At 39.2% G+C, this 18,910-nt stretch overlaps 1 protein-coding gene across 1 annotated transcript in view; it reads left to right on the top strand.

Moving 5' to 3' along the window:
* The window catches only part of LOC139717842 (protein FAM53A-like), a 107,166-nt gene that overhangs the window by 80,880 nt on the left and 7,376 nt on the right, over positions 1-18,910 (top strand). Inside the window, exon 4 of the mRNA XM_071629336.1 lies at positions 821-877. Coding sequence (XP_071485437.1) covers positions 821-877 — 57 coding nt within the window. The remainder of the gene's footprint in view (positions 1-820; positions 878-18,910) is intronic.

Genomic DNA, 18,910 nt, shown 5'->3' on the forward strand with positions numbered 1-18,910 from the left:
CGTAATTTCTGTCTCATTAGCCCATTAGAGCCGTGCCCGTAACTGTTCCGTGCGCTCTCTTTCGGTGATGGGGTTAATTCACTTCCTTCTCGCGCTCATTACGTTCTCAAGAAGAGGCAATAATGAAAGGGTAGGGGGCAGGGGGCAGTGTTGAGATGCCGAGATGATGTATGGGCAGTGACTGTGGAGTGCGAAACAGGTCTCGGCCACAACGGATGTGTACCTGCAGCTCAGCAGTTTCGGTGCCCTGCTAGTACCCTTATTTCCAAGTGCAAGAATTTTCATCAATATCATATGACATTACGTTTAGTATAGAGGGTTTTTTTCTGTATTCCTCCAATCTTGTTGAATATCATTACATTTTTTTCCAGCTACAATTTTCTTCAGAGATAAAATCATTTTGATGTTGTAATGGTTCTGCACCATTGCTTCTGTTGGTTGCTGGAGCATGTGAAATGAAGATGTCTGATTTTCATTGAAAGTGGAGAAAAATGTTGCTTGTATATGCTGCAATTTTTGCCAGGTTATTTTCTGTTGAGAGGTTTCTAGATATGTCCTCAGTGAGCATGCTGCCCATAACTTTATAAAGACTTTACATCATCTGTGTATGGAATCGGCTGACTTTCCTCATCTGCCATAATCATCGCAATTGAAACTTGCTGATTGTAAAGTAGTGAAAGTCAGTACTTACAAAGTGAGTAGATGAATGATAGAGTTTGTGAATATGGACCTGATGGTCCATTGATACATATAATAAGTAGTTATAAATCGTGAATTTATATCTATCTCTTTCTGTTCTTTTTTCTTGTGTTGTCTGCAGGAGAGCCGAGGATGTCTCAGTCACCAGTCAGCCAGTCACACTAAGCTAGAATCAAAGGTATTGTTTGTACATTTGTCAGTAGATAATGGGACATGCTAAGTATTCAATGACACTTTCAGTTCCTTTATGGTTGAGTTGAGGTGGAGGATACTCATGTACAGAACTTGTCCTACACGTACCTGTGTGTGCTTTGGGGACAACTGAGATATTTCATGGATGTGCAAAGCAGAAATTGTTAGCAAAATTTTCTTCCGTTCTTGGCTTTTTTTTTTTCCTACTACACCTGTCCTTTTGAAGTGAAAAAAATAAACAATAAACTTCTCTACATGTGTTTGATCATCTCCCTACCAAGATGTCTCCAATGTGAATTCATGCCGTGTCGTTTTCATGGCAACCATTCAAAGTGGATTAAAAAAAGAATAAGAAACATGCATTGAGCAGTCTCATACTCATGACACCCATGCCTTGGGCACATGTGCAAAAAGGAAGATGTTTCACGTGGGCGTTGTAGCAGTCAATACCCTCATCAAACAATATGATCACACCAACTGGCAGAAAGAAAAAAGAGCTTGTGGATGAGATCGCCAAAGTAAATGGCTCCTATGTATGCAAATGACTACGTGCAGCATTGTCGATGTGATGAGAAACTCACAAATAATTGATTTGTCCGGCTTCAGACCGGCCTGCCAAACTTGCCAGTCTGTATTGTATATATTTGGAGTTCTTTTATTTTTCCCCATCTATCCCACCCTCCTTTCTTCCATCCTTTTTCTCTCTCTGGTCGTAATTCTTCACAAACTCTGAGGTAGAGCAGACACTGGCTTGTCAGATTTGTCAAAAATCCTCGTGGATTGGACAGGACATTTCCCCCTAGCATGGCGTTATCAGAGAAAGATGGATGCTCTTCGGCGTTGGATGGTGTCAAAGAGGGGTGGGGACGGAGAAGACCTCAAATTAGCAGCTGATAATTTAATGAGATTCGGTCCGAAATGCCTCCATCAGAAGTATTCAGGTGCTGAGCGATTACTGGCCTTTGAAGGGGAGAGCTGATAATGCGCTTGTCTTTTTTTTCTAGCCCACACTTGGACTATGGTTTATTAAAGGCCAATTTCATGGTGCTTGCTCGTTAATACCCCTGGAGCAGATTTCAATTAGCTGGCATTGTGTTTGGTGTGGTATATGGGTACCTTCTCTCCTCTCGGTGAATGTGTACATATGTCAGTGTGAATGTCTGTGTTTGTGTATGGGTGTATGTTTGTACATATGTTTGCTTTTACCAGTGAGATAACTACCATGTATGTTGCAAGATACATTTTTCGTGGAATTCTGTGGCAAAATTTTGATCATCTCATAAGATGAAGTTTTGAGATCTGCAGAATTTCAGCATCATTTGAACACAGTTTTTATTAAATCATTATGTGAGTGTATTTTTTTGTGGCAGTCTTGTTCTTCTACTTTCTGTAAGCACAGTGTGTATAGATGTGTATGTTGTTTGTCTGCCGTTGAAACTACTCCCCCCTGCCCCCCCCCCCCCCTCCCAATTTAAAGAAAAGTGGAAAAAGGAGAGTGGGAGGGGGTTAGACTGAAGTCTGGAGAGAAATCAATGGGGCTACTGAATGTGCAGATTGATTGGTCTATTTTCACATACTGAACGAGAGTTGAAATGTTTTCACACCACAGCCCCTTTGCGAAATTGATTTTGGTGCAGCATGCCCCCCATTCCTTGTCGGTCTCGTCCCCATTGGCTGTGTCTTGGAGAGCCTGGTCCATCTTTTGAAGGAGCTCTCGTTGCCTCCCTTTTGTAAACTGGTTTGGATTAACACTTCTGTGCCGCCGGTTGTCATGGCAGCAGCAGGCGAGGGTCGAACACAGTATGGATTGGGATTTGAATCAAACACAAACAGTAGCAGTAAAAAGAGATAGAGAGGGGGAAAAAAAGACTAGAAATGTTGAACACAAGCAAAACAAGTGGTAATGTATTAATGACTGAGTGCGGGCATGGAATAGCCATCATAATTTACAAGTGACCACAACATTAACCGATTAATCGGGGGGGGGGGGGGTGGGGGTTGCATGCAATCAATGGTGTTGAGCAACAGTGAGCGACATTATTGATAGCTCTCTTTGAATGGATTGGATATGGGAATGATATGCTTCAAGGGATATGCTTTTATCATTTGTTTCCAAACAGATTTGGCACAAGAAAGCATTCAAAAGCTTTTCAGCAACGATCCCAGGGGGGTCATTGTTCCGAGTCACCATAGGGGAAAGACAAATTGGTAGGCCCCACTTTGTAGCTGGCTTGGTGGACAAACTTTCAGTGATGGTATTGTTGTTCACACAAGTGTGGAAACAAAGTCCTGAAAATGGGAATGTGTGTCGTTATCTGTGATTCATTTCTAGAGTGCAAGGCAAACTCATGTAAAAAATATGACACAGATGACAGCAACACATTAGAACAGCATACTCTATATGGCAAATGTTTTGCGAGTTTTTTATTCATGCGAAACTCGTGAATCTAAAAACATGTGAAACTATCAAGTGATCCAGACATCAATGTGTATGCAACATACATTTCTTCATTCAGTGTTGTGCTCCACAATCGCGAATTCAACCACTCACAAGATTGTCGGGAAGTCCCGATTCACAAAAAATTAGACTCGCTAGATATATGGTGTATACTGTACATATTGAGAAAACAGAAAATAATGGTTTTGATATACTGATCACATGCATTTTTTTGCAATTTGCATGACATACTGTATGGTCAGGATTCTCCTCTTGAGCATTGAGACAGCCAAAAACAGCTATTATTGCCATGCTGTTCACATGGTTGTTTTTTTTTTCCAAGATGAACATTCAAACTGTGGGAATCGGCAAAGAAAAAAAAAATGAAATGAAAAACATGGCCACCATCCCGGAGATGTACGTGTGTGCAGAAGTTTTTCCTTTGTGTCACAAAAGCAAGCCTCAGTCCCTCATGTTATCGGATACACGTGTAACGTGATGACTGCCTGTTTCTTCTCATCATGCGAGCCATTGTGTGCCCGATTCTCGGGCTACGCTGCACTTCCCCCGTGGCTTGTGCGACGAGGGGGCAGCGTTCGACGCGCAGAATCGGATTGCACACGGCGGAATTTGGCCGAATTGCCGTGTGAATGCAAGAGTGCTACATGAGCGGAGCTAAGGGCTCAATCAATCCATCACGGCCAAAGCACGAAAGGAACAGTTAGTGAACCACCGATCACAAAGAGCGTGTTATTTATAACAAAGATGATGTGTGTTGTTGTTTTTCTTTGACATACTCATTCCACAATTTCATTTTAAGAGTATAACACATTTGTCTCTCTGCTCGCAAGAAGTATTTTCACTGGAGGGATTAGTACGCGCACTCATGCACATCTTCATGGCCAACATTCCTATGATAGACTGATTTCATATCTACATGAGAAAAGAGATTGATCAATTCCTAGAAAATTTCTCTTATATTCTCCTACTGCCTGCTGCTTCACATTTCATCCTGCTCTGTATCCTCCCATCTTCCCAATGGCAACCCGTGTGAGTCTTCGTCTCTTCATTTTTGCTTTTTGTTCATTCATTCATTCATTCATTCATTCATTTATTCATTCATTCATTCATTCATTCATTCATTCATTCATTCATTCATTCATTCATTCATCCATCCATCCATCCATTCATTCATTCATTCATTCATTCATTCATTCATTCATTCAAAGAAAGGCAAGGCAAGCTGCTTTTGAGCTACAAACGGTTTAACCCCTCCAACATGGCATGTGGCCATTTTCCATAGAGTTGGTACACAAAACACCCAGTGCCATTATGCAGCTGGTTAAATATACAATGTATTGCCTCTACTGTGCATCGTCCAGATTGACCTGCTTTGACCTGCACACAAATCTTAATCAAATTTCCTTTGCTAGCATTTACAACAGAGGCATTTTCCATGACTTTTTTTGTTGTTGCTGTTGTTGTCATTGTTGTGTGGCAATGATGTAGATATGGTGACAATATCAGGAGTCAAGGAGCTGTACTTGCTATTTTTTTTAACTTGCCCCCCCCCCCCTCCAATCTCATTTTAGGTCTTAAACCCCCAAAATGGCTTGAGCTGTTGTGATGTCATTAGTTATCAGTGCTGTTGCAATATGGGTCCAGTTTTGATTTCTTTTGGCTTTTCCTTCTGTGTTTTATCTGGCTGAATGTGACACTGGTCATAACTTGAAAGCAGTATTTTACAAGTGCACCTCCTGCTTTTTATCCCCTCCATATCTATGTATCTATATATCTACATATCTATCTGATCATCTATTCATCTGTCTATCTATTCATATATTATATACCTTTCCATTTATCTTCATATCTCTTTCTATCCATCTACCTATCTTTCTACCTAACTTTCTGTATGTCTGTCTTTTCATCTATCTTTCTATATCATTCATCTTTTTATCTGTTTATCTACCTTCTGATCCACCTGTCCTGTGTGAGAATGTATATTTTCTAAAATACATATATTTACATATCTTTATGTGAACATGGCTGCTCTATTCATACAGGTTTTAGACGTCTCTACCCTTTCCCTCAAAGTGCATGAAATATTGTATTGTACTGCAGTCATGGATTCACATCGTAAAGTGTATACAATTCATTGTACCTTCAATCCGTCTCTTGTGTCGTTTGTAATCCTAGGTTCCTTTTCTCCCTTTTTATTCAGTTACTTGTTCTTGTTGCTGTTGTTATGTGCTATCCAGGGGCCTGTGTATTATGACGCATCACAACAGTTTTGACCCGAACTGATCGCTGAAGCACGGAATGCCTGAAGCTAATTAGCTGTTGCCATAGAAATACCTATTATTATGTGTTCTTTTATGGGTTTCAGACAGATTCCCTCAACTATCTCAAAAGACAAAACTACATTATCAGGAGAAGGCAAGTACAAAATCAGTCCACATGTACTATGGTTGTATAGAGAATGTTTCAGTCATTGGGTAATTTGTTTTCACGTTTGAGGACTGGGAGGTAAATGTTTGAGTTTGAATGCAAGATGTTTATAGTGCTCTTCAGTGAAGTGCGAATCTACTTTATGCAGGACAAGATTGCTTTGGAATAGAATCATAGAGAGTTGCTGAAAGTTTGGTAAAAATTGGACTTCAGTAAGAAAGTCTGTACAGACTCAATTCTTGCTTTTTTGCATTGGATTGCTGTTGGTCACCTCTGTGCTGTGAGATACTAGATGCTTAAAGGTCCTGTTTACCTTTGGGAGCAGTGATTTAAAAAAATGTTCAAGATATCACATATGCATATGTGTAGGTCAGTTGTATCACAAAACATCCTACCATATAAATTTTTTGCAATAAAGCCTAAAATTTAAGGATATATCACTATTTTACTTAATAAACCATAACTGTACATACGGTTTAGTCTGGAAACATTTTTATTGTCACTATTGTTCACATTTTGTATATTCAACAATACTTAACATCGATTATACTAGTTCGAATTTTTACATTGGTTGTTACTATCTCTAACTCTCATTTTAGCCTCACATCCAACTGGATCCCATGGGAGACCAGCTCAGCGTAGCTGAATATGGGATATCCAGCCATCTTCTCAGATGGAAACGAACAAACAAACTATTTTGAAGCACTGATACTGGGTTTTTGTTTCATCTGCAAATGGGAAATTATGCCTTTAAGTTGAAGCATGTATTGGTAATGCCTACAATATTGATTGTAGCGCAGTTACACCTTATCCAGTTGGATTATAAAGCAAAGGAGGAAGTCTGAAGCCACAGTAATGATCATAAAAAGCATATCAAGGTGTGAGAACAACACACAGTGGACACATTGCTCCATGCCTCCTGCGGAGAAGTGTGATTTACAATCATATCAGTGTCAGCTATAGGTCATATATATATTCATATATGTAATGATCTTCCTTCACTGGCTTTCTATTTGTTCCGTGACATGTTTACAAGTTCCGTCTATGTTGATAATGAGCTATCAATGCCGGTTACCCCCTGCCAAGATTGCCCTGCACCCCCCACAAGCTTTCAAATAAAGAGTGAAAAGGGGGGTATGCATGAGATCAGCTGATATTGTGGTAGAGAAGGTTAGTAGAGAAGTATTGTGGAACAGCCACACAGGGCCTGAGGGGGGAATACCTCATTATTGTCCCCGCCGAACGAGTTCGAGCAGGGGACTATGAAACGGGCTCCGTACGTGTGTGTGTCCGTGTGTCCGTCCGTCCGTGTGTCCGTCCGTCCGTCCGTGTGTCCGTGTGTGCGTCCGTGTGTGATCAAAATCTTCAATTTGCTACTTCTCTGTCATTTATGAGCCAATTTTGATTCTGTTTGCTTTATATGATAGCACTACATGGGAGCTTTGAAACTTCTACACAGAATTTCAGTCGTGACCTTTGACCTTGACCTTTGACCTATATTGTACATTTTGCTACAAAATGCTACTTCTTCGCCATTTCTAACCCGATTTCGATTCCGTTTGCTTTATGTGATGGCACTAGGTGAGGGCTTCAAAACTTCTACACAGAATTTTGACCTTTGACCTTGATTTTTTGACCTATATTGTACATTTTGCTACAAAATGCTACTCCTTCGCCATTTCTAACCCGATTTCGATTCCGTTTGCTTTATGTGATAGCACTAGGTGAGGGCTTCAAAATTTGTACACAGAATTTTGACCTTTGACTTCTTTGACCTTTGACCTTGATTTTTGACCTATATTGTACATTTTGCTACGAAATGCTACTCCTTCGCCATTTTTAACCCGATTTCGATTCCGTTTGCTTTATATGATGGCACTAGTTGAGGGCTTCAAAACTTCTACACAGAATTTTGACCTTTGACTTCTTTGACCTTTGACCTTGATTTTTGACCTATATTGTGCATTTTGCTACAGAATGCTACTCCTGCGCCATTTCTAACCCGATTTCGATTCCGTTTGCTTTATGTGATAGCACTAGGTGAGGGCTTCAAAACTTCTACACAGAATTTTGACCTTTGTCTTCTTTGACCTTTGACCTTGATTTTTGACCTATATTGTACATTGGCTACAAAATGCTACTCCTTCGCCATTTCTAACCCAATTTCGATTCCATTTGCTTTATGTGATGGCACTAGGTGAGGGCTTCAAAACTTCTACACAGAATTTTGACCTTTGACTTCTTTGACCTTTGACCTTGATTTTTTACCTATATTGCACATTTTGTTACAAAATGCTACTTCCGGCGGGGACATATGTTACGCACCGCGTAATTTCTACTTTTCCTTGTTCCAATAGGAAAGGGATGGATTGGGGGTGGGGGGTAGGGGGGGGCAAAGGTCAAGACGAGTTGGATTAGGATTTTGTAGTTATTGATGTGATAATACGATGTATTCTAGTGTTATTTTAGGCATATATATAGATAATAATGCTTTTAATACTGTTATATAATGATAATGCTTTTCTGAATAAAAAAGCTAGGTATGATGGTAATTTTATGCTGAACAGTGTTCAGTCCTGTTCAGTATCTTATTCTCAGAAAACTCTCCAAGTAAACAACAGAAGTTTCAGTTTACACTTCAAAAAATGCCCCAACCCAGTAAAAAAAGAGGGAAAAATCTCATCATGAAATTCACAGAAAGTAAGTACTTATTTAAAGAATGGCTCATGATTCAGTATATACACGTAGCCTGTCCATAATTGTATTGGTAGGTCATTGATAATTCACCTTTTCGCTTGTTTGTTTTGGGGGTTTACAAGAACAAGAATGTGTGGTAATCTGCATTCTATGCCATATAGAGTGAGTGATGGGCAATCTTCTTGTCATCCTTGTTTGCATATTTTGCCCAGAATTTTGATAAATCTCCCTTAAAATACTAAAGATTTAGCTATCATGGTGTGGAAACCCAGAGTGTTCACAATGCATCCATTACAAGGAGTGTAACAGGGTATTCAGACGCAAAACATTTATACTAGAACGGTATAGCTATACCAAAACAGTATAGCTATACGATGAATTTGTACGTCTGAACGCTGACTAACGAAACGACGTATAATGAAACGACGTATAGTGAAACAACGGTTAGAGCATCGTTCGAACTAGAACTCGATAACGAATCAGCATTCCATTGTGTCCATTGTGCGTCTGAACGTATGGCGACCATAGAACGGTATAACTGGGCGGGGCTTAATGGGAGCGAGCACGAAAGGTGACCCCATAGCTGTCACTCATGACCATAACAACATGCGCAGTGAGAAATTGCACATCTTTACGACGTTTTCCGGAATGGTCGAAATTAGCTTCTGAACCGTCTGTGGGCTATACGATGATTCTTTATACGTCGTTTCTTTATCGAGTTTTGGTATAAACTGGCTTGCGTCTAAACAGGGGGTAAATTGGATAACTACTACAGATAAAAATGCCACAGGAAGCAAAATTCAATTCCAGGATGTCTTCTTCCTCAGTGTTGCTGTCCGTGCACCCTATCCTCCAATCTCCTATACTTTCATTCTTTTCACCCTCAGTCTTTCCATCTTCCTCCTTTCCATCCCCTTTCATTTGCCCCTCCCTCCCTCCTTATCCCCATTATCTCCTTCTACCTTTCCCTTATCAATCCCTCCCTTCATCACTCTACCACACCTTGTCTCTTCATTTCTTCCCCTTTCCCTTCCCCTTTTTCCTCTCTCTCTTTCTCATGTTTCTTCCTTCTCTCATATTTTTTTCCTTCTCTCTTTCTCTCCCTTTTCTTTCTCATCCCCTCCTCTTCCCCTCCTCCTTCCCCTCCCCCCCCCCCCCCCACCATTCTTATACTCCCCTTTACCCTCTGGTTCCTTTTCCATCTCTTTCTACTCATATAGTGTGTCTGCCTCTAACAAAAGACATCAATGACATGTCAGTGAAACCCAGTCTTTTTTTTTGGGGGGGGGGGGGGCAGCAGTTCAGCATCTCCTCTATCCATTCACTCATTAGCTATGCATGCATGGAAGTTTGCTGCGTTTAAAATCAATAGCTCTTTTGAATGGGTGCCGCTGCTCTCACGTGGAATTGAGGGTGGGTTATATAGCCTTTCGGTTTGTTCGCTGTTGTTGAGGGAACTTTCAGACATATTGCCTCCATTCTGTAATGGAACAGTAGTCTACTCATGCAGTAGCAATGTTAAAGTGATAGAGGGGCTAAAAACAAAAAACAAAAAAAAATCTAACAAACAAACAGGCAAATTGCATACTATTAAAAGCATGCTTTAGTCTCCACAGAAACTAGGCAAAGCTCTCAATCCACTCTAGTGTATATCATGGATAACACAAAAACACACTCATGTGCAGCTGCCTGCCTTTTGTATGATAATCAAGAACTGAGTTACTGTACTGTATAGTTAGATCTTTATTACCAGGCAACGACATTGTGTATTTCCTTCTCAGTGGTGTCATGTAGTCCAACTCGAATTATCATAGTGGGATGGTCGCAGGAAAAGCAGCATTAACTTGGATTCAAAAAGGGCATGTGGCCAGTGTGTGCCATACAACAGGATGCATGCTTCTCTTACTTACCAACACTTGCTACGGTGCCTGGAATACAGTGAAAGGGATCAGTATATAGGAAACACTAGTTTTGCTTCATGATAAACTATGCCATTTTCACTCTGATATGGCAGGGTTGTCAGTTTGGCGTATATACATCATAATGAATGAATCCAGATACTGAAGTGAGCACTTGGCAACTAGATAGAATGTTATCAACTATCACCCTTGGCATATGGATCTAGGAGAAGAAGATGTTCTTGTTTCCATGTACAAGATATTCTGTGAGAGTGCCATACAATAGCATACATGGATGTATGTTAGACTGATATGTACAGTTGTTAGTTTCTTTGATGGTAAAGCAATTATGAGACAAATATAAAGTGATTTTGTGACTTGAAATAATAAATGATATGCTTCATTTCACAAAATGACTAGAAGTTAGTGCTTTTTAATGGCACACACTCAGTTTCATCTTTCCGAAATCTATGTAGAATGAATAAATTTGTAAATAAAGAATTGACACATCAGGCAATAGGAACTGGGCATGATCACCGAATAATTCTGCGTGGAATTATACACGTTCAAGTCACCCCCTCCCCAATTTTCTCCCATCAGATGCTGTGCATGTGTTATGTCGATCATTTCAGTTTTAGAAGTCATCCAAAAGGTGATTAATCTGTGCACGAAAATAAAATCGTGCATTTGAAGCACTTCCTGTGTTGCGCAATGATACTAGACTGCTTGACCTCAGGAGAGCAAATCAAGTTTCTCTGCTGTAGTTGTACTCCTAGCAATATAGCATTCTTCCTGCATACCTCAGGGGTGTCCTTGATTTCCTGTATTAAAAAGCTTTTTTCTTTTCTTTTTTCTTTTCCTGTGGATTGCATATACACTCTCTGCAGCCATAGTATCAGCTTTTTCAATGAGATTTCTATATAGTCAGTGAATGTATAATTTTTACTCTTGTGAACACTATTATCCATAGTAGTTTATAGCAGCTTTATTATATGGATTCTTATCATTATTTCACAATCATTTTTTTTTAATTGTACTATGATAGTTACCTAAAACGCGAGTCTTGTTAGACTGATGGAAATCTTATTCACTAGTAGGGTAAGTACTATATTACATGATTATTCTATCATTTTGAGCCAAACTTAGCCTTTCCTATATGGCAAGGATCCCCCATCCCTACCTGATACTCCGGAGAGTGAGATTCCCACCTTTAATGTAGGAGGACAAAGTTTGATGGATTCTCAGCTCAGTGTGCGCATGTGTGGCATAGCTGGGAGAGGTCAATTTTTTTCAGCCTGTTAGTAACACTGTTAGTGTGACTCGGTTACATAGGCTGCCTATGTTTTAGGCTATTCCGTTGATCTTGTTTCTATGTATTATAGTGGGTTTGTTACTTTTACGGCTGTCTTTGGAGTTGAAAGAATTTGTTGAGTCTCACTAGAAAGCATTGTTTAGGATTCAAGTTTGCACAAAGAAAGCATAAAGGTTTTATAGTATCAGTTAAATGTCAAAAAGTGACATGATGCATAGGCCTAATGTATACGCATGCACGAACAGGCTTTCTATTCATTCCTTCTAATTGCTATTAAAATAACAATCAAACTTCAAACGGTAAGTTCTTGTGTAATTTTTTATTTTCGCGTATAGATATTTTTGCGAATGAGCTAGGAGGTCACAGACATTTTTGCAAGATGCTCTTTTTGTGAATTGACACAGAGGCCATCATCAGTGCACTATTACCAATAGGGCATGGTGACATTTTCATGTGTTGTTAAACTTTCCATCCAACTGTGATACGCAAAATTCGCGAAATTTAAACCCTCATGAAAATAACAGCTTATACAGTAGTATAGACTGCCTCTCAGGATGACATGCTGCATGTAATGTAGTCCCATATATGTGTATTTGTGTGCTGTACATTTTAGCTCAGAGAAGGAATGGCCAAGTGAAGAAATTGAACTGGGATGAAGCGTCATGTCATTTGACTGGGCTGGGAATTATAGAACATAACTTTCCTACGCTCTCTCAAAACATTGTCTTTAGACACAAACCAAACATCACTGGCCACATGCTTTCGACACAGAAGGAGATATATGTAAACTTCCCATAATGCATTGGCTGATCATTACATGGTCTGGTACACCTCGCTGATGGCGTGGCACACTAGAAATTGTAAGGCCGTCAAATTGACGGGATACAGTTGCACACCTTGCCACACTTGCTTTATGGTCCATGCCATTGTCAGATCATGTTGCCCATAGACAAAAGTAAAATCTGATGACTTATTTACGATGGATAGTTGTCACAACAAGACAAATGTGTTACAAAATTATTTTACTAACTTGCTCTTACATATGTACAAAGTGTAACTCTCCTTTTTTTTTCTTACCACCAGTCCACTTCCAGTTTTATTGATATCATGAAGATTTTCAGTAATGCAGAATAGTACCTTAATAGACTGCATTGTTGAAAAGACACACACATGCACACAACAGAAAACAAATAAACAACAACAAGCAATTATTTGAGCCGTTGATATGGTTGAAGTCATATTGTATTTAGAATTTTTGTGATTTCCCTTTAATGCGTTGAATCGTAGTAGATCGCACAGTCGGCAGAGTAGTTTTCATGCATTCATTGAAGCAGTGTGAACTGATGGGGATGTCTGAGAAAGAAAATAATGATCACAGGTTTTTGTAAACAAAACTATAAAAGATGGGCCATCGAGGTCAGTTGTGGCTCGAGCGTGAAAGTAATTTGTTCGAAGCAGACAGCCCGTACTCGAGTTGTTAATATGGTATTATTGAATCAATTGCCATTTTGGGATGATGTTATCATTTTTTTTTTCATTATAACAAAAGAGAAGCATGCTGATTTGACATAAAGATTACATTCAATTACGTTAAAAGGATTTTTTTTTTCTTATCCTACAGTTGTGCTTGAAAGTGAGTTTACCATTGGAAAGAGAGAAGAGCTCTTATAACATGTATGCAGTGAGCTTTTCGACATAAACACCTTGCAAGCAAATTTCTGATAATGGCAAATGTTGTTTGTGCATTGCAATGAATTGTGTCATCATACCTACAAAATCTTATTTCTTGTGCCATACTTCACTCTTCTGAAAAATGTTCCCCTAGTATTTGTTTCCTTGGCATTTCTCTTTTCCCCTGTTTGTGACCCAGTTTTGTTTCTGTCTCTCCTGATAAACACAGAACTATTGAATTATCTTTTCTGAAAAGATTTCCTGAAAAGGGCTCTGCCCTCGGTAGTGTATTGCTGTCCCACAGTATGGCTGTTCATATGATACGAGATCCACGGTACACGGAAATGAAATATTATTTGCCACCTCTTGTAATATGACAAGAGGGTCCATCTATAATCGACAAAACACTTCAAGACCCCTTTGTATTGTCCCCTTAATTAGTCATAGAAAAACCTGAGAAAGAAGTTCCTGCTTTCAATATCAGTAATCCAGAAAAAAAGTATTTTTTTTTCACCCTTCCAAATGGAAAAAAAAATAAATGTGCCTCATCTATGTACCTTTCCACAGCTTGATGTGATTGAGTGAGAGTCAGAGAGATGGGATATCAGGAGCTTTCTTGAGTTCAAATTTTGGTCAGATTTTTAAAGGAATACTGTGAAAAAAAAACAATGCTTGTTTCATATCTTAATACATACATGTGCACACACACACACACACACACACACACACACAAACATGTAATACTAGTATGACTATATGTATGCACAATTAATAGTGAGTTTTCCAAGAGTGAAATTTCATGCATTTTTACTTTCGCACCATGTTGTCCGTCTGGGACTCTGTGATATCTGTCTATTCATTCTGAGCCACACTTGACCACCATTGTTAGTTAAGTGCAATGCACTAAAGAAAAACTCACAAAGCCGCGGTGTCAGGATTCACCAGAGGCTTGAATCTCTTCCTTTTGTTCTGTCGTTAAAGGCATGATCTACCATTTGCAGATGAAACAAAAACTCAGCTTTAGTGCTTCAAAATAGTTCTAAAATGTGAGTTAGTAATAGAAACAACCAATGTAAAACTTTGAACCAGTATGATTAATGTTAAATATTGTTCAATATACAAAATGCGAACAATTGTTATAATAAAAATGTTTCTAGAATAAACCGTCTACATTTATGGTTTATTGCACACACAAAAAAAGATAGTGATATCTCCCTATATTTTAGGCTTTATTGCAAAATGTTTACATAGTAGTATGTTTTGTGATACAACTGACCTACACATATGCATCAAATGTGATATCTTGAACATTTTTTTAAATCACTGCTCCCAAAGGTAAACAGTACCTTTAAAATTCTATCACTTTGTGTATTGGCATTTTAGCACATTTATTTCTTGAGGAATCAACTGTGGGAAAGGATATTGAAACTATAACTTTTCTTCTCTTTTTTCATTATTCCTAATCAGATGGACTATGTAGGCCTACATATTGTACATCTGTGGTAATGTAAAGTTTGCTTCATAACAAAATATGTCAGATATCAATTATGTAGTTGTATTTTGTGTTCTTGGTGTTTGGTAACTGTATAACTACCCACATGACCAGCAATTGGCTATTGAAGTAGTTGAAAGCAAAGGGTAGGGAGACATTTTGTCCTTCGTTTCATTATGTAGAGAATGGTAAGGGCATAAGAATTGACAGACAAGTGAAATTATATCCATTGTTCAAGTGGGCAAAGGCCTTTGTTCAGACCAAGCCAATCAGTCATTCTACGCGACGATGCTATCTCCTCAGTGAAAGAAGTCATTCTGATAAATAAGATCATTTGGCTATAGGTTATTCGGTGGTACACAATAGAAGTAATATCAGTCACTGTTGTTGCTGGATGTGGTTTTTTTTTTTTCCATTGGGTTTTGTTGTATTGAAATGAAATGAAAATGAGATTTTCAAAAATCTGTCTGATGACTCTCAAGGAGTAAATTCCTGAAATGAAAGTTTAATTTCAAGATTTTTTTTGTGTGTGTGTGTGGAATGTAGGTTGTTCCTGCTCTGAAAATTGTACCATGTAAAATAGACAGTCAGTGTAGTTTTACTTATCCTTGGTCTTGTTGCATAAAAGTTGAGATCACATGTAAGTCAGAGAATCAAACATAGATAGAATATATCAGAATGCTCAATTATGATTAGCTGATACCTGACTTAGGTTTGATTTTCTGACTTATATTTGATTGCATCCTTTTTTTCTTTTTTTTTTGCAACAGGGCCCTGGTGTTATTCTTGATCAGTGCTTGTATGTGGCTAAATCTGTATCTATCTATCTGTATGTTGTATGTAGGGAGAGAAAAAGATAAATGATATGGACCAATGTCCCTTATAATTCTCCTCAATGCTACTTCATTATTTCCAAGTGTTTTGGATGAAAGAAAAAATTTGAAATGGAGGAAGATAGAGAAAGAGTGAAGAGGTAGGAGAATAATCGTTGTCACAGCAGGTCATGGCTTGACGACCCGAAAGACAGGCGTGGAGACGCTTGCATTGAAAGCTCGCTGGATGCAAGTGTTTTCGTGGGGGGAACGCTCAGGCGGAGGCTGGCAGTGATGACAGCGTGGATTGAGGGCTGCATTTTCACGCATACTGTGCCCTTGTAAAGACAACAGACAACTGATTCCCACTTGCTCTCCTCACTAAAATTCCCCCACATCATCTCCCCCCCCCCCTCCTCCTCCTCCCCCTCTCCCTACCCTTGTTTTTTGACGGAGAATACAGTCATCACCATCACCAGCAGCTCAGTTCTGATGGATGAACCGTCTCATTTGTCTCTCATTCTGTTTACCTTGGCTGATTTTTCTCTGTGCAGATGCATGCACCACCAGAGGTATGCATTTTGTTCTTGCAAGAGAGCTGCATCCTCCTCCACCGTGTTTTTTACACTTGGGTCGTTAAATGTGATGTTGAATCAAGGTTTTTCTTAATGTCTCTTGATTTATGACATCTTTACATCCTTTACAATGTATGTTGTTTGAGCAATATACCTACAATTATCCTCCCTCCCCAACAAAAATGACAATGAAATAATAATAGTACCAGCATTGATAACTGCATCTTGTTAAGTATCTACTTCTTGTGGAATAAAGTATGATGGGTTGGGGGTTTTTTTTTTTGTGAGACAAAAACAAACAAATCTGAACATTTATATGGATTTACTGATTGGACTTTGTAGGCTCAGCTGGGATATGTTGGGCTAATTTTGCGAGTGGGGTTGGAGATAGCTGCCATATTAATTTTAGATTACTGGAGCAGTGGCCATATATCACTCTCATTACAAGGTGCAATAGCCACGTGTTTATGAGATTTCGGCTGGCAAGGGGACATTTATTTGGATAGGATGCAAAAATAATCAAGGCAGTTAGCACGGGGGAGTCTGTATTGCTTCCCTTTTCTTCTCCCAGCGCTCAGAGTGAAAACAGAGCTTCGGCGGGCTTTCACACTCCTAGTAAAACAGAGAGCATTGGTATCCGCATTTTGCAAACATGATCGATGCTTATTATTGAACAATATTTCGCAAGTCTGGATACCTCTTAGCACCATAGTTCTCGCGTTGAGGACGAGTCCTGAGTATGCTCGGACAAGTGTCTAAGGAAATGCATGTTTTAGCAAAACCAGCCTGTCCTCAAAGGGTTAACTTTGGCCAGGCATAGTCAGGGATATCATCCCTGGTCAACTATTGCACAATTTTGGGAGGTAATCTAAATGGTCGACTTCCAAACAGATGATTGTGGAGGATGGGAGTCCAGCTTGACTGGGTATCTATCCACTTTTATTATGGTGCATGCGTATCCATCTATGCACTGCTGCATTCTATACACAGCTGATTGCCAGGCTGTGGTATATTTGTGACACCAAATTTGTGGATGTTTCATTTCCTACAGCCTTGTAACAAAGCATTTTATTCAGCTACTCCATCCATTAAGTTTGATAGGCAGGAATTCATTCAGTTGTAGCTAGGTAGGGCAAGCCTCCGGCAAGCTTTGTGGTTGTTTGTGGCAACCTTTGTGAACAAAGCATGCATGAAATCTAAATGTATTACAGAACCAGACTCCCAATCCATGTCTGAATACCGGGTAACTTAAAGCGCATTTAGACAGAAACATGATGACAGACCAGTTTACCTGTGAGTGTGAAACATCTCTTTGTCTCTTGACCCCGGCGGGCCAGCATATGGGTTGGATGGTGTGTATGATAACTCAGTGGGTCTCTCCTCCTGGTGGCTAGAAAGGGATGACCCGTCACGTGCCGTTGTGTTTTCTGCATGGCGGGGCTTGGGGGGGCTTCGTTCACACAGGATTTGGCAGAGGATCAGTCAAAGCCGTCTTCTCGTCAAACTATGCGGATGCATTCTCCTGTTTTTCTTTTTCTTTTCTTTTCTTATGTTTGTAATCAGATGTTTTTGTGCTAGGTGGCAGGATAATGTATCATGGCTAACCAGAACAGATGATTTTTTTTTCTTTTTCTTTGCTGCGGTTTGGGAATTTTGAGTAATTGATCCCATACTGAGAACTACTTCTTCAAAGAACATCCTGTGGTTTCTAAATCACTTCCCTCTTTTTCCTTCTTTTTTTTTTCATCTGTTTCCTAATTTTTGGAAATCTTGGGCTGTTCCCTGGAAGATACATTGTGTTATTATGTGGAGTGCACAGTGAAGCATAAAGAATAATGTTATGAGCTTCACTGCATAGTTCAATTAGAATGTGTAGGGTAAGGGTTTCCAGCTGCTCTGGTTCTTAGAAGCCACATCCTTACAGCCACTCTTATTAACTCTGTCATCACCTTTGGAGACCTGCACTGTGTACTATGTCAATGTCATTTTGAGGTCATTGTCCTGAGGGGGTTAAAGCTAAAACATAGTTCTCAAAGGGGCTCAAAATTCATCATTTGGATTTGGCTTGCAATATATCAAAAGATAACTATGTTTTGTCTTTAAAGTCTACAGGAGTCCCAGATTCCTTTATGTGCAGACTCGTTGCTGCCATAATATCTGATTCTGTTAACTCTATCTGTTAAATATCATTTGATTGTAAATGTGTGTGCTTTCTCTCTCAGAATGCACTTGATTCAAAATATGTATGATATCGTATGGGTTTCTGTTAACTTTTATACACTTTTAATAGTTCAGGCTAAATTAAGTGATTGTAAAGAATGATGGTGCTCTTGACATTCATATTTATATGAATATGTTATTTATATAATTTCTTTCTTCAATATGGTACTGAGTGAGTCAGATTGTCTCCTAATCAAAATAGTGGTTTACATCATGCTTTGCCAATGTGCATCTGCACCTCAACTCAAGATTTCACTGAACACTGTAATCACTAATGCGCTGTTTTGACCTCTAGGCAACCCATTTCCCTTTGTGATTGACAGTAGAGGCTTGTCTGTCTGTCTGTTTATCAGAAGTTCAAACACTACCTAATGGATCAATGCCCCTCCCATTTTTTGTTCTCTCTCTTTATCTGAAGACACCAAAAGTTCAACATATTTTGTATGCTATACAATGT

This window comes from Diadema antillarum, unplaced genomic scaffold (assembly GCF_040938485.1).
Source record: "Diadema antillarum isolate AM-2024a unplaced genomic scaffold, OU_Dant_1.0 scf00000083, whole genome shotgun sequence".
NCBI lineage: Eukaryota > Metazoa > Echinodermata > Echinoidea > Diadematoida > Diadematidae > Diadema > Diadema antillarum.